The sequence below is a fragment of the Gymnoscopelus braueri genome (assembly GCF_963280865.1).
Source record: "Gymnoscopelus braueri genome assembly, chromosome: 13".
Classification (NCBI taxonomy): Eukaryota; Metazoa; Chordata; class Actinopteri; order Myctophiformes; family Myctophidae; genus Gymnoscopelus; species Gymnoscopelus braueri.
In genome coordinates, this window is record NC_137615.1 from 25,512,815 (window position 1) to 25,530,073 (window position 17,259).

General features: G+C 42.1%; 2 protein-coding genes across 2 annotated transcripts in view; one reads left to right on the plus strand and one right to left on the minus strand.

Annotated features, from left to right (window-relative positions):
* The window catches only part of LOC308099243 (uncharacterized protein), a 355,975-nt gene that overhangs the window by 174,772 nt on the left and 163,944 nt on the right, over nucleotides 1-17,259 (minus strand). The gene's annotated exons all lie outside the window — the stretch shown is intronic.
* On the plus strand, nucleotides 914-15,853 carry rab3db (RAB3D, member RAS oncogene family, b). Its single transcript, XM_080447939.1, has 5 exons — nucleotides 914-1,037; nucleotides 5,086-5,322; nucleotides 11,487-11,605; nucleotides 11,824-11,948; nucleotides 12,306-15,853. Exons 1-5 carry the CDS (start codon nucleotides 1,032-1,034, stop codon nucleotides 12,491-12,493), a joined length of 675 nt encoding a protein of 224 aa, XP_080304065.1. The 5' UTR covers nucleotides 914-1,031; the 3' UTR covers nucleotides 12,494-15,853.

A 17,259-nucleotide genomic window follows, 5' to 3' on the forward strand; every position in this document is an offset into this window, starting at 1 on the left:
CAGTTTTCTGCTTATGCAGTATCATCCAGTCTTGTGGAGTAGTACAATTTTGCAGCTGTCTGATCAATGGATATAAGAACTGTCAAAACCTGTAGTGGTTCTCAAACATATTTGGCTCAGGGAACCCCTGTAAATAACTTTTTCACCCATGGCACCCCTGAATTATAGCACATTTATGTCATATTACGATACGTAAATATGTAATCATTGATTATCATTCCCCCTAAGATACAATATGTCACATGGAAAACTTAGCAGTTTCCATCAGGACAGATTAAAAAAACGTATACTTGACATATAACCACTGGAACCCCAGCATCCCTATTCTGGGAGGGACATACACCAAAAATAGCTGAAGTATGAAGGTCTTTTAATCTTTTAATTTTACTTAATGCTTTAAACATTTTAAGAGTGTGTGTGTGTGTGTGTGTGTGTGTGTGTGTGTGTGTGTGTGTGTGTGTGTGTGTGTGTGTGTGTGTGTGTGTGTGTGTGTGTGTGTGTGTGTGTGTGTGTGTGCGTGCGTGTGTGTGTGTGTGTGTGTGTGTGTGTGCATGCGTGTGTGACAACGACTCGTGCGTGTCTGTTTGTGGCGGTGTTGGGTGTATTTAGGCTGCGCGCACATACTCACGCTTTTGTTTTGTACTTAGTCGACCCCCCTCCCTCCAGTTGGTTGACTGGATCATATAGCCTGGGGATTGGGGAAGCCACTCCATTCACTGTAAATACAGACAGAGCCGCTACCTCTCTGTACCTGCGCTGCTGTGCTGTCTCACCGTGGGTGACGCTCTGTACACAACTCAGATCCGGGAGCAGCAGATCATATCCATTCCATACGGAGGCTCGGCTGTGGTGTGACGAGGAAGAGAGAGAGAGGGAGAGAGAGATCAGGGACATTTCAGTTATATTATACCTCTATGCATTTCAGGTGGTCGTTTCTTCAGCCACACAGATCTGGGAACCAGTGCCACCACATATAATTGTCAGAGAGTCAAGTGGGAACAGATCAAGATCAGGACATTTCCTTCTCGCGCATGAAGGTAAGTTTGACCGAAGTTTCACTGTGTTTGGTGTTTTCTCTCCACTCTCCCGGGCGTTACAGAAGACAGCTTCCGACTTCCTCCATGAACTAGTGATCATTTTCTGCCTGGAAAATGCGATCGCATCCCAAAGTTGGATATTATGGAGAGTGGTGGAAAAAGTACTCTAAATGTTTTACTTAAGTAAAAGTATCAATAGTGCAATGTAGAAATACTCTACTGTTACAAGTGATAGTCCGGAATTCAAAATATACTTGAGTAAAAGTAGTATTGGTATCAAAATGTACTAAAGTACCAAAAGTAGAAAGTAGGCTATAGTCATTATGCAGAATGTACCATTTCACAAGTTTTCAAATGTATACAAATATTTTGAAAATAGCAGATCTGCATTGTGAGCTTGTATAGATCGGCTATTTTCAAATGGCCAACATTTATATAAGGCTGAAGTGGTTAATGTATGTTTTGTAATAATAATCAAAATCTACAAAGTAACTAACTAACGTTTTCAAATAATTGTAGTGGAGTAAAAGTACAATATTTGCCTCTGAGATAGTGGAGTAGAAGTAAGTGCAACTGGAAATACTCCAGTAAAGTTTAAAAAAAAAGAAAACCTCACAATTGTACTTTTGGGGGAGGTCAATCAAGTTTTTGTTTACAAAATTATTGTTCAAACACTTAAGATAAAATACTCTGTTGTGGCTGCTATAAAGATAATATACCACAGCATTTAATTTAGTTAGTCAACAAGGAAAGGAGAGGGTCTAGCATTGTTTAAAACAAATCCCCAACATTTCCAGCTTATCTTTAGTTTGTCGCCAGTCGACCTATAATGAACAGAAGCGACAGCTGTGAACTAATCAATAGAGTAATAATATCCTGTATGATCTGTCAGGCAGCCTGGATGCTGGGCTCAGCAAACAGTACCTTACCCAACCTCCAGTGGTGTAAAAAGTACTCAATTTTTTTTTACTTAACTAAAAGTATCAATACTGCAATGTAGAAATACTGTTTCATCCAAAATGTACTTGAGTAAAAGTACAGTATTGGTATGAAAATTAGCCATGGTTCATGGTCATGTTTCAGGGCTAGTATCAAAATATACTATAAGTAAAAGTACCTAGAAATTGTACTTAAGTACAGTACTTGAGTAAATGTAATGTACTTTACTTTACACCACTGACAACCTCCAGGCCCTATTCATTATAATTACCACTATTTATTTGACTGAAGATAGTGCTGTTCCATTGTGGTTCCAGGTGCTCTACTGTAGAAATGGGTAGCTTCCCTGTGGACTCACTCAGGATCATTTGGATGACAATGGGAGTTCTCTCTCTGTCCCCTCAGAGATGTGGTGGCAGATGGTTGGGTTTTGCCCCCATATATAAAACAAAATACCCTCTCAATGTACTACAGTTGTACATTGAGAACATATTGTTTGTCTCCCCTGCTAATCAAAATAGTCTTATTGTTACTTTCAGCATATCATAAAGATTTGTAAATGGCAGCATAGGCCCATACCTCCAAGATTTTAAAATGACGTGTGTGTGTGTGTGTGTGTGTGTGTGTGTGTGTGTGTGTGTGTGTGTGTGTGTGTGTGTGTGTGTGTGTGTGTGTGTGTGTGTGTGTGTGTGTGTGTGTGTGTGTGTGTGTGTGTGTGTGTGTGTGTGTGTGTGTGTGTGTGTGTGTGTGATAGACAATACTACTTCACATTTAGCATCCATTAGAGATTAGACACAATGAAGTTTCCCCATTCTATGAAACTTATTTAGATGACCTCATAAATTATGAGTGTTTTTAAGTAAAACTTAAGTGATTGTTTGGAAAATTATTAGTGTACATAAGACTAATTAGGCCTTTAAATTTGCGTGGGAGTCCCTGAGCAGCTCTGTAAATGCTAAAGACATGTGACAGGAGTTACGTTGGGTTTAAGTTATGCAGAGAGAGAGGGGCTTTGAGCTTTGACTGCAGCACCAATTCTCATAGATGGTCCCATTGTTTGAAACATGTGAATATCCCTGGGTTGTCATGTGATATGAGATCATACAGAGAGGATTTTTTAAGATAACACAGGATCAAGATTGGTGCCTTGCCCTTTTATGTTGTTTATTTCATTTAGAAGGCAGACCTGGGCTATATAGTGTAATTATTGTAGCTCACATTTGTGGAGAACACATTGAGGGTACATTTTATATATTTTGTAGCATGGCCATTGCGTGTGCAGGGCAGGCTAGTACTATGTGTTAACCACCGTTGTTGAGCGAAGTCCTTGGTAGACTCATTAAGTATGTTAACAGAAAATAGACGATCTACAAGCTTGCATCGTAACACGACACATTGTAAGATTATAGATTATATTGTCCCCACACATGCATGCTAATTACTGTGAGAATAAACATGGATACACACACGTACAGAGTTTTGCAGTGGCTCCTCTCCGCTCCTTTCTCCATAGCCCTCGGGGGGTGTGGTCTCCAGGGCTGTAGATCTCCATCTGCCCAGTTAAAAGCTGAGTGAGCCCACTCTGGCCTGACCACTAATGGGTCTGGTTAGCAGCTGAGTAGGCCTGTCTCCACGGAGACAAGCTGCTTCAGAGAGCAGTGGTGGAAGAAGTACTCAGATGTAGCAATACTGCAATGTAGAAATACTCTAGTCTAGACTGTTACAAGTAAAAGTCACACATTTGTACTTGAGTAAAAGTACAAAAGTACTGGCATCAAAATACTTAAAAGTACCAAAAGTAAAATGACTCATTATGCAGAATGACCCAATTCACAAGTTTTCCCAAATTTGTCAAAATCGGTCGAAAATAGACGATCTACAAGCTCACAACTCGTCCCGATGCGACGCGTTGCGAGCTTGTAGAACGGCTATTTTCGAATAGTCGAAGTATGTTGTAAAATAGTCCTTTTACACACCTACCGGTACTTCAATGGACAGGTGCGTAGGAGTAGCAAAAACGAAAAAACGAATCCCACACAGTCTTCATTTACAGCAAAAAAGGGTTTATTGCAGGTACAGCGTTTCGGTCGCTTGGACCTTCATTAGGCAGAAGAGTCAAAGTATAAAATATGGCATAACTGGTTAGGAATTTTGTTTTAATCTCAATCTGCAAAGTAACCTGTAAAGCTGTCAGATAAATCTAGTGGAGCAGGAAGTATTGAAAAATGGTTTATACTGAAGTAAAAGTACCTCTTAATTGTACTGAAGCATAGTAAATGTACTTAATTACCTTCCACCACTGTCAGAGAGAGAGGCAGGGATTTGCTACTCTGAATGATCAGCTGTATCTGATCAATCATCCTCCAAGCACAGCTGTAGGGAGGATGGACAATGGGAGGAGATGGGGAGATCCTCCACACCCAAGCTGTTGGTTGTTTTCTCTCCTCCCACTGTTTAGATGTCTGCTAAAAGGCCTAATAGCATGTAATCGTATACTGGCCCTGGGGAGAGATGAGGCTTAGAAGAATGGTTCTTATTAAGTGGCAAGGCAGGTGGTCATTGGTGAAGCTTCCCTTTCAGTTAGAATATAAGTTTAAACAGAAGTGTTGCCTTTTTAGGCTCGCTACTAGTGGCTGGGATCTAAGGCTGGCAGTGCTGGCCTGTGTCCATCTATCCATCTTGAAAACTACTGGCTGCATTGTAATGGAATTAATCATCCCGGGGGAATGAAGTTGAACCCTACTGATTTTGGTGACTCCATGGCATTTCCTCTAGCATCCAGGGCAAAGTTCCACTTGTTTCGCTGTTCTGCACAGTAGTGATTTAGCATTTAACGAGTATCATTTCCTCCTTGAAGGGATGACTTGGACCACGCATTCCATGTTGTATGCAGCATGGAACTGTATTGTTTAATCAATTGATCCATCCAATATTAAGCCTGTGTTAGGACTGTTATTTTAGTGTGGAAAAAATAATCTCCCAATTTATTGCCTTTTAGATAAATGACATAAATAAAAGCAATTTATATTATTCCTGGCAAGTGATGCAGTCAACCAACTTAGAAAAATAAAACGTAGGCTTTAATCCTATTTTGCTCTCTACCTTATAGATGGCTTCAAATGACTCGCGACTCCAGCAGCAGCCATCCCAGAAGGATGCAGCCGACCAGAACTTCGACTACATGTTCAAGCTGCTGATAATTGGCAACAGCAGTGTGGGCAAAACTTCTTTCCTCTTCCGCTACGCAGACGACTCCTTCACCTCAGCCTTCGTCAGCACTGTTGGCATTGACTTCAAGGTCAAGACCGTCTTCCGCAATGACAAGAGGATCAAGCTACAGATTTGGGTGAGTGAGATGCTACCATGGAATTTTGATAAGATCACCACATGATAAGATCATCCATCGCATAGCAATCATGGCAGGCGAACAGGAAGTTTGGGGCAGGCGGCAGTGGCTCAGGCCAGCTATTTGAGTGCACTGTGAGTCGTTACGGCGACTCGCTCGCTTTAGCTCGCTCGGCGGTGTCTCTCGTGGCTAAAGTTTGCTTGAGACAGCTATAATTTATCGGCGAAAAAAGGTTATCGCGGTTGTTGGAAAAATAGTGGCGGCAGAGGGATTCGATCCCAGGAGGTTGGGGTTGGTAGTCTAATGATTAGTGAGGCACGCTACAAGGCCGGTGCTGCAATAAGGTTTTCTGGCTGTATTAGAATTAGAATGTGACAACGCCCCCACCGAAGGGGTTTCCCAACTCCTGTAGCGTGAAAGCCCCGCCCAGTGGCCATATATAGTTACATATAGCGTGGCTCAGGAGGTAGAGTGGCAGTCTGGCACCCCAAAGGCCCCCGGTTTGATCCCTGGCTCCTGTGATGAAGTGTCCTTGAGCAAGACACTGAACCCGCCTAACTGCTCCCGATGAGCAGATTGGTGCCTTGTACGTTCGTCAGTGTGTGAATGGATGCGTTTGCAGACCATTTAAGAGTTTAGTAATAAAAACAGGTGTTCGCTGTCACAGTAACATCACACTTAAAGTCAGTGATCAACCCTCTTCAATCTCTTGATCATTAATTGCAACACACAGTACATATAGGTCAATATGTACTGACGTCAAATCACTTAATAACTAGAAAGGGGAGCTAAGTGGAGCGTGAATCTCCACCAGAGGCACGCACCTTCATCCCTCCATCATTGTGTCAGTGTGGTGCAATGTGCATGTGTAATGTGAAAATGCAATGGAGGAAAGGCTATGATAAAGAATGGTGATAGCTAATGCCTTGTGTCAGTTCTGTATGTACAGGGCCAGACTTGGAACACAATTCTGAGGCTACGACCTACGGTTCAAGACTTGTAGACCAAAATATACTGTGGGCTGTTATAGCACCACCATGAGGCCGATTCAAAAAATATTCGGGGATTGAGTTCCTTGGCCTACTGGCAGTGTGAATACATTTGATGCTGATCAGTACAGTAGTTTGCAAGAGTAGCTGCAGAAACACAGACAGAGTCCAGCTTCTTCAAGTGTGTTAGTGTTATGATAGAGACTGACATATGTGAAAAGTTGCATGGACATAGTATGCATGTTAGCAGAATGATTTGTCAGAATGTCCCAGTCATTTCATTTCCAAATCGAGATGGAATATCGACCAAGACCAAGAAAGCTCCTAGTATCAGACTTGGGAGAGAGATGATGAGATGTTAACACTTTAACTGAGGTTCTCCTGGTTTCAAAGTGGCCCTCTTTTTATCTGCCATCTACTCCGAGTCCACATTCATGCATAAAGTAGATTGATGAGCCATACCAAATGAAGGAAAGTTTATAGCTCTCCGGTCTTGTAATCAATGCAGACAAATCCAAGCCATTGCTTTTGTTGTTGTCTTTTCTCTCTCTTTACGGTTCATCCAGCATTGATTAGCGGTTGTAATGTTAATTCAGTGAGAGATGGCCACCATGTTCACAGCATTCATGTTCACAGCGTTCAGTACTTCAAATTACCATTTAATTCGGCAATGAGTCACTCTTTCAGTTTCATCACTGGGGATTTCAGCTTGTGCATATAAATCCCCCTTTAGCTCATAAGCTGCCTGGTGAAATAGATGCTTTGCCAAATTTTGGCTTAGTTTTTATGTTACTACAGTGTATTGGTGTATAGCCCAGGATCATTGTGCTCCAGGGACAATGTAATGAAAATGGTTTCTTCTAGATATTGAAATGTTGATTGGCTTGACCCATTCATCATCAGTTGATCTGCAAACCAGTGGCAAGACTTTAGGTACTTTCAGCCTGGGGTCTGTATTTTGGGCATGTCATCAAAGGCGAAACTAAAATAACAAATCTACAAGGTCAACACCCGCTGTGACACATTGTGAGCTTGTAGATCGGCTATTTTTTGCTATTTGTTGTATAACAAAGTATAGGGCTTAAGTAGTTAAACATCCCTACGGCAATGGATATCATTGTTCAATACTTTGAGTGTAATGTACATTTGTTTTACTGACGTTGCACTGGCAAATCCTAATTATGTATGTATAAACGCATGATTCATTGGTCTAACTCTAACATAATGTAATTCGCTGTATTATGTTGTGTTTGGGATGAATCAACCATGGAGCCACACCAAAACACACACACACGCACACACACACACACACACACACACACACACACACACACACACACACACACACACACATTTTTTTAATTTATACTCTGGCGCACGATGGAATCGCTTGCCGACTAAAACTGATCTTCAAGCTAACGACGCATCCCATTGAGCTTTCATGTTATGCTCTAAGCTGAGGAGGTGTGAATAATGCAGCAGCACAAAACAGGATGGTTGGTAGCAGTACAGTATGTGCCCATGATAATTAGGCTATTATGAGCTTTTATCTGCAGACAAAATGCTGAGTGTACTCGCCGTGCTTAGATGTAAATGGGGTAAACGTCACCACAGGCTGTTTCTAGGGCTTTCAAGCTAAAGTTTGATGATACAAGACCCTGGTATTTCCTAAGTCCAGCAACCAAAGGAAGTTCCCTATCAGTGCTGTCTGGCGGGGGACGTGTTGAGGATATGATGGCAACAGTTTATTTAGAGGGTGTGGGAGCAGTAAACATGTCTAATGTGCCCTACCTTACAGGTATAAATGTCAAGCTGCATAGTGTTAATGATCAACTGTACTGAATGCTCAGGGGAGGTCAGCCCAAAGCCCTCTCGCTCCTGTTAAAACACCTGTCTGTCTCCTGGACATTTCTCCTGGCTTTAAGGAAAACGGATGTTGTTGATGGGTCCCAGCTGCCAGCCTCCCTTTGTGTGTCAGGGAAACAGTGCTTTGGTCTGATAACACACCGCTTGGCCCTTAAACATACAAAAGCACACCATTGTTGTTGACACAGGAGCATGTTTCTGTAATGTTGGCAAATACAATATGGCTCACAGACACAGACTCACACTGATCCACACACGTGCTAGGGCAGGATCTGTGGCCACGGTGTGTGTCACTGCTTTGTGTAGGCAGCTAACATGAAAGCAAGTGATGCATGCATAAATCGTACGGTCCATGTGACGTCAATGACCCTGTTTAAACTCTCACTCATGAATATGCCTTCAGGACCTACCTTTGTTTACTAGCTTTATACTGGCTCTTACTGCCCTGGAGACCAGTCTATTTGGTTTGAAGTTCCATTACGCTGCCAAATATTTGATTATGTCTACTGTATAGGAGAAAGAATATGTTATACTTGTGTGAAACAAAAATGTCTGCTGACAGCCGAGCAGGCAGACCATCGAAGAGTATTAGATTGGGGGGGAATAAATGAGCTGACTTCCGGAGGAAGCACTCTTCGTACACTCTCTTGGATGTCTGTGTGGCTTGGCTTTTACAGAGTGAAACTGCTCTGAATCTTGTCCCTTGGAAAGGAGAGATGGATAGTCTTTGGGCTGACCACTCGGAACACTCCTGGCGATTATGGAACACTCATAAACCTCAATGTTTGGTTACCTGGACAACCCCCTCCTCCCCTCTTTCCCCCTCCTCACTGCAAGGAGGAGAATAGTAAGGAAACACGCGTAAACACACTAACTCACATAGCTGATGCAAATGAGGGCCCAGCCAGGTTACCAAGTAACCATGAGCGAGGGGCTTGGCTTGGATAGTTGCCCTGCCAACTCTCTCCCCTCACCTGCCAGGCCTGTTTGCTTTGTGTGTTTGACTGTAAAAAAAAAAGTGGTTGTTTGTGTTACTGTGTTCACATTACCATCCACTATTCCCATTTTGAACAGTCCTCTCTGACATCAAACACAATATCCACTTAAGATTTTCTGTGATAAACAGGTCATTGTGGTGTGGCTGTGAGGCAGCACAGAGATGGCCTCGCCCTTATTGACTCTGTAATACCCATTCCCTGTGTATTTCTCCTCGTCTGGGTACTGATGCAAGCTGAAGGTAGCTTGTTGTTTGCTTAGAAATTACGTGGTGGAAGAAGCTGTAATTATGTGTATTGGAGACAGTGGCATTTTGATATGGAAATTAGCTCGAATTTTTGGTAGGAGACAGATGTTTCCTGTAGAGGTTTCATTGACAGAGAGCACAACCACCAATTCATGATCCAAGTACTTATCCTTGTAGGGCGGTCTGGTTAATCCCATGGGGGAAATCAGATTCAACCAGCTGATGTCTGCTCAGATGGTTCCGACGAGCGCGAGCTCATGGGGGAGAAGTTAGTGTTTAAGTGTCTTGCTCGTGGACACATCGACACATCGCCGTGTTGGAAATCGAATCTGGGACCTTCTATTTCCCAGGCAGCCTCTCTACCCATTCAACCATGGCTGTCCAAGTAATTTGGTATTGTAGTGTTTACAGTACACTGGATCTGAGAGAGATTCACATAATTCTGTTTGAGTCACACTGCAATCCTATTTTTGCTTTGGATTTGATCTCTCTTCATGTTGCATGCTTATTAATCGTGTCACGGGGCAGCCCGTGTCCCATATACACACACTGATACATCTGACTGCTTTAGTTTCTATAATATGCCAGGACTAATCTTACAATTAATGCGCAATAATAAATCCGAATCTCTGTACGTAAGTACATATACGTACGTATGTATACGTCTGTAATCCACATATCTCGACAACCGTTCGACTTCATATTCGACACATGCTTCACAGACGACCCGAGGGAGTGCAGTGCCCGGCGTCGAGTCTGTTGGATAGGCGGTTGTCCAGAACCACCAGAAAAGGCTCTGTTCTGGCCCAAAATGTGCCATTTGATTGCCATGTTGCAATGTATAAAAGCTCATTGGAATTGAGTGTTAAGAGATTACTTGTTTTTCATGGGGAAGACCTAATTGGTTGCTAATTTGATTCTGTACCTTTTGATTGGAATCACTCCTATAAAATGGAGGCTGCAGGTAGGGTGAATCAGTTAGGCTGGAACATACCGTAGGTAACAGTCCTGAGAGACAGCTGCCAGGGTCCTCTGTGAAAGCTTATATCCTGCTAGAGTTCTTAACTGCTTGGGTTCTTTTGTTGCCCTAGTGTTTGACTTTAAGTGTTTATTTTTTATTCTCGTTTTGCTCAAGTCTTTACGTTAAGTTATTACTTTTGCCTTAGCCAGCATTGTATATACTGAGGCGGTTTGTGTTCTTTTTGGAGGGAAATAAAAACACCTAAGAGTGCATTTCTGGACTTGTTCATTTTTGGAGCCTTGACCATCCGGCCAACTGTTACAGATCGCCCATCACTGTTTCTCTTATTTGTCTACTGTATCTGTGGTAAAGATGGTGCACAATCAACCATCTGTACCACAAATACATATTTCTTTTAATTTGTGTGTACAATGTACACAAAGGCCACGTTCATATTATTGAAGCCTTATCAGTAGATAAGGTGGACCTTATTAAATCTTTAGAGCAGGAGGCGTTCAGGTGGCACAGGGGTAAAGTACCTGCCCACCACAGCGGAGATTGGGGTTTGAAATCTTAGCGGTGGAACCAGCTTGGCCAGGCAGGGGCGGTGATCTTTGTCGCTGCGGTAGTGACTCTTAGCAGATTGGCCAGGGTGCCTGTCAGTGTTGAGCTATGAGTATATCTGTGTCTAATCGTATTCTCCATCTGTCTAAATGTTTTCATCTGTTTCTTAATTTCACTGTGGTATAGGTTCATGAAAGTTCAAACTGAGGCCATAGTGTGGTGACTGTCGCCCCCCTCTGGTTCAAAATAGAGATAACATGTTGACAGCCACCATACAAATAGCAATGTTTTGTGTGTTCCATTTATTTGCTTCACCACTTCCAATTTCACTTGTTTATCCTGTGTTCTGAATGAGTTCTCTTCCCTGAAATTGGTATCCCAACGTGAAAATGTATTTTTTGTTTACTAAAGAGCTGGAGAGATGAGACCCCTGTTATTAACAAACACTTAGCAATTTTTATGAAAATGAAATGGAGCTATTAAAAATAATCACTTACAGCAACTTTAACTTACACAACAACGTGTGCATGTGTGCTTACAGGACACGGCAGGGCAGGAGCGTTACCGTACCATCACCACAGCCTACTACAGGGGAGCTATGGGCTTCCTGCTCATGTATGACATCACCAACCAGGACTCCTTCAGTGCTGTCCAGGACTGGTACGTGAATTATGAACAGTCACATATACAAGTGGTTGTTTTAACCACTTGAACCCTCAAGCATGAACAGACACTATTCTGGTGGGAACATTCGGCAGAAATAGCAGATCTACAAGCTCACCAACGCGTCGCTTTTGCAACGTGCTGGTGAGCTTGTATGGATATGTTCCACACATTGGACTGTACTCTCTTGACTCACTTTCTTCTCCATACTGTAGGGCGACACAGATTAAGACATACTCTTGGGACAATGCTCAGGTGATCATGGTGGGTAACAAGTGTGACATGGAGGATGACAGACTGGTGCCCACAGAGGACAGCCAGAGGCTGGCAGAAGAGCTAGGTGAGGAAGGATACCTCAATGGGAAACGCTGTACAATTGTAAACTAATAATCTACTTGATACCTACATGTTGGGTTCAAGTGCACTGCTTAAAGGCCACTACATGCTTCAATTTTAGGTGGTCATCTTCTTTAATGAATTCTTTAAGGAATTCATGTCAAATAACTGCCCTGGCATTATCACAAAAAAAGTTTTAAGAAAATGCAAATACTTTATTATTATTATTCTAAAATAATTTTGTACAAGGTCATGTTGTACCATGACCATGTGCCATGTCATTGACCATGTACAAGGTACAGTACATGGTCATTTTAGATTAAAAACATTTATTGATCTCTATCGTTCTTTCTACAATCAGGTTTTCAATTCTTCGAGGCCAGTGCCAAGGACAACATCAACGTGAAGCAGGTGTTTGAACGCTTAGTAGATGTCATCTGTGAGAAGATGAACGAGACCATGGATGGAGACAACAACCTCATGTCCAACCACAAGAGCCAAGGCCTACATGAGTTACCTCCAGACAGCCATGGTGGCTGTTCATGTTAAACCCTACCCTGTCTCCCCCCCCCCCCCCACACACACACACACACACACACACGTACATACAAGTGCACAAGGGCCAACCCCTTTATTGTGCCTCAAACATGAAGAGTGCTACAGCCTCCTACAGCCCACCACAAACCATGGATGAGTCACCAGCCCGGCCATAGCCCTCTCTCTGGACATCATCCTGGACAGTCACCAGACCTCTCTCTGGACATCTATCCTTGACAGCCATCAGACCTCTCTCTAGACATCCATCCTGGAAAGTCATCAGCTGTTTATTTTTCCATTTTATCCTCAATTTAGTGGGTACTGTGTACTGTGGTCACTGTCAACCACCACTGCTGTCCTGGAGAGGGTGTAAATGACCACGTCTCCTCTGATGAACCCCAGCTGTTTCTTTTCACCTGATGGTGAGGAGTTTCACCAGGAGAGAGTAACTTGCACAGAGATGCACGCGATCTCTCCCAGATTCCCCGAACAGGCACGTGGCCCCAGTAGGAGTTGATTGTGCAGCGACAAGGACTGGTGAACATCAACGATGGTTTTCATTGGAGTGCAGGGCCATGATGGAGGCACCTTAGAATCTGTCTCCATCTCTCTCTAGTCTGTCTTGTTTCTGTCTCTCTCGCTCCTTCTTTCTCTCATGCGGACACACAAACACGCACTCACATGTATACATACACACAAACACCTCTCTTTCATATGTTACACTCTGTAGCCTTGACATAATACTGTGGTGAGCTGATACCCCACAACCCCCCACCCACACTCTGATTCCCTTCCCTCTCCTAAGTCAGTTGCCGTGACCACATAAAGCCTGGCTCCTGCCCTATCTGTTGCATTTTAAACTATTTATTGTTAGAAACCTTTCAAGGCTTTACTTTTGAAGAAAAATGCGTGTTTAGTTGTTCAGTTAGCAGCTAGAGATGCCAAATGTTGTACTGTAGTTGTAATGATTATAATTATATACATATTGTCTGTTGTACACCGGAGAACTTTAGAATTCATAGTGTAACTGGTGTTCTTGGTTTGGGCCGTGGATTCCTGAATGGACATTCTGCCTTATATTTTGTAGAATAATAAGCTTTTTTAAATGGTGGATGGAATTAGGGTTCCTGTCAGAATTCACCTTATTTCCAACTGAAAGGTCCTTACACATAATCAGCGCAACAAGAGCAAAATTCAGTAATCAGCGTTTCACTGAATTTGTCTCTTTTGGTTCAAAATATTTTTAGAAGTTAGTGCTGCCTTACCACCAATATTATTTTCCCATTATGAGATTTTAGTATTCAATATCTAGAATTGTATGCTGTAGGTTTTAAATCATTTGTAGGATAGGAGAATTCCTTTGTCTCAGCCATTATTATGATCAGGATAATCAGTACTGTGTACAACAAACCACGCTCGCCACCTCCCTCAAATGTCATTGTAGACTTGCTGCTCTTAACGGCCCTCTGTTTCTCAGAACGCAAAGTATTACATGGAAGAAAAAAGAAGGAAAAAAAAGACATTGGGCTGATGTCCCTAATGCCTAAATTATACTCTGCCATACGACAGTGTCCCATGCCGAAAATAGCAGATCTACAAGCTCGCAACGCATTGAGAGCTTACACCACCGTACAATTAAGTATAATCAGGCATAACAATGCAAGGACAATATTGTGCTAGTCTTCATTTGTTTTGTGGGATTAATAATAATAATTTAGTCCCCTTGTTGGTTTACACAATTTTCAAATGCTTCCACCTACTTTAGAAATGCTGAAAAATACAAAGAAATTAAAGCAGATGTCCTGCCTCCCCGCCACTTCCATTTCACCTTTGCAGTTTGCAGTCCCATGAATAAGTCCTACTGTAAATCAAATTTGTCGAAGCCCCTCTAGCTTGCTGCGTAGCAGAAATGGAGATTCAATATGATTTAAAAGTTATTTTAAAATATATTTTCGTGAACAGAAATGACATACAGTGATGGCTTCCTGTAGCAAATTTTGAATTTTGAAATTCTGTACAGAACTGCAGTGCCATTAATATGAGAAACGAATAGCTCTGATGTAAGAATTAATGGGGTCAGTCAGTCACTGGATATGTTCTTTAAATGCCATATGTTCTTTAAATGCCTGTGCTACTTTTGATCATAATACTGTACAAATGTTGTGTATACTGCTGGGATGAAGACAATCTGAGATGTTATGATTTTCACTGTCTGCAACTTGGCTAATTAATGTTGATTGTGGGCGACAGTGTGCACAGTAAAATCCTGATTTTGCTTAAGAAGTTCTTTTGACAACTACACACTAACATCCTCAGTAAGAATGTACGCATTTTTAACTCGGACTCGAGTGTACAAATTTCAGGGTTAAATTAACACTGAGGATTTGACACTGTAGAAATGTTGTCAGTAGAGATGCTGGTATGGGGATGCATGAATACCTCCACCTCTCTTTCTCTCTCTCTTCTTATATACAGTGACATAATCTGCCATTTCACTTTCACGTGTCTACATACCTGCTACTGACTGTCAGTTAGGCTACCGACTGTCAGTTTGGGTTGTCATGTGGCCTTTGAGAGCCCTAATAGCAGCCTCACGTTGCCATCCCCAACGTCCCTTCTGCAGAACTTAGGGGCTGGGTCAAACCTGCCAAATACTGGTCACCCTCCAGTGGCCAAGGCCACTGATCTCTCCTGCCTGAGTGTCCTGCTGATCACTGATATTCTGTTTCAGGTAGATTGTAGAAGATGGCTGATATAATCATGTTATCTGCACTGGCCATCACTCCTCAATGAGCCATTCAGGGTGTTTGTTGTCTTGAAGGGCAGAGATTTTACCATAAGAAGGATGTGAGCAAGGGTGGGCTGAGAGTACTCATTAGTAACACTCAGTCTGTATTACTGTAGTACATCACCGCATGTATAATACGCTGTGTTTTTTTGATCGCAGCTTGCAACGTTTTCCTCCCTTCATGTTCTATTATCACTGCAGCTTGGAAATGGGGTCAACATGCTAAAGCTGTACTTCCCCCATTGATGATGCTGATATACTGTACCTGTTGGGAAGAGCTGAGAATCTACTGACTCACTACTGTACCAAAACAGCTCAGCATATCACAACTGGGAATGTTAATCCAGAGACGCATGTTATCAGTTATTGTGATTTTGCACTCAAGATTAGCTTCTTTTAGCTACCAAAAGAGGTGGGAATCTTCTTGTTTTATGTCACATACAGGTGTATTGTTATTTTCTGTTTTAGGCTCTGAATTTGTTGAATGGAGACATTGGTAGAAAGTGAATATAATATATATTATAAATTGAATATGTTGAAATATGTTTTAGAAAATAAAGGATACATTCATTATAAAAGGGAAAGTTAAGAGACTGCCTATTTATTTCAATTCCATGCCATTGTAGATGTCTACTGCCAAACTTGCCACTCACAGTGTGGCTGGTTATTGCTGATGGCATCTATGATTTATGGCCTTGCATCCTTCCTCACAACTTTACCATTATACTAGGTCTTTAGTCATGATATTATCGGAGGACACAGAGAAACCACACTGCCATTGTCCACCGCGACTACACAGATATTTCCTGCAGCCCCCCTTTCCTGCTGTTAGGCCTACGCCTACCTGCCTACAACAAGTCAGTTGGCCTGAATTTCAAAATGATGGCCCCAAGTCTGGCCCCCCATCTAAAACAAAACTTTTAAAACGGCTAGTCCCATTCCTTGATTCTGATTGGCTGGTTTCCGTTTAGTAGCCGTGATATATGAGACTATAATCTACACCTTAAAGGAGGAGTTCACCCAAAAAATGACTTATTTTCTATCAATTGCACACCCTATGAAGCCTTGAATCCATGGATTCTTTTTTGTTTTTGTTGCATTCCTAAGCTAATAATTTGATTCCCGTCTCCTACCGGCTAATTAGCTAAGCCGCTAATGTATCCGGTAGGAGACACAAAGTAGATTATTTGTGTCTCCTACCGGAAATACACACGGTCATCAAATTATTGTTTTAGGAATACCACAAAAACAAAAATTAATCCATGAAATCAAAGCTTCATGGGGTGTGTAATTGATAGAAAATAAGTCATTTTTTGGGTGAACTCCTCCTTTAAATCAATTTATATCAATCCCAGGTGCGTTATTTCTTTCCACATGGATGGTGATCCAATGTATCTGTTGCTGAACTAGCTAAGGGCTTGACTTCCTAATAAACCGAAGCAGCTCATCTTTTTCAATTTCATCAGTGTTTCATCAGCTTTTATGTGGCCTTAATGAGAAATTATTGAGAATTCAGACGTGTCCTTCAAGAGATATGATGAAGCACTGGACTTTATATTCAAACAGTGAAGGCTATGGCTTTAATGAGTATTTGGGGATGGGTCTCTCAACGCCCCCTTGCTTATCACAGCCAGGCTAAGTGACAGCAGCCTGCAGCTCAGATAAAACGGCTCCAGCTACACACAACCTTATGGCTGTTGTTTGTAGATAAGAAACGGTTTGAGTCTTTAGTTGAGGTGTTCGAGTGCGCCTGTACCCTGCTGTCTATGCGGGGTCGGTTAATTAGGCCTACATGCTTAACCTTTGGGTTAATAGACCAGTGAACAATTATTGAAATAGATATGAGATAAATATATATGGAATAGATATGTTGTTTGCTCATTCATTTGTTGATTTGTTATGTGATTTGTTTTGCTTTCCGAGTTTACGCGCTTGAAAGCCTGTTCGGGCTACATGTCCATGCGCAATGCATTACGCACGCTTCAACCAG

Coding starts and splice junctions, on each gene's coding strand:
- rab3db (XM_080447939.1), top strand. Junction 11,606..11,823: donor TTCAGTGCTGTCCAGGACTG/GTACGTGAATTA, acceptor TCCATACTGTAG/GGCGACACAGATTAAGACAT. Junction 11,949..12,305: donor GAGGCTGGCAGAAGAGCTAG/GTGAGGAAGGAT, acceptor TTCTACAATCAG/GTTTTCAATTCTTCGAGGCC.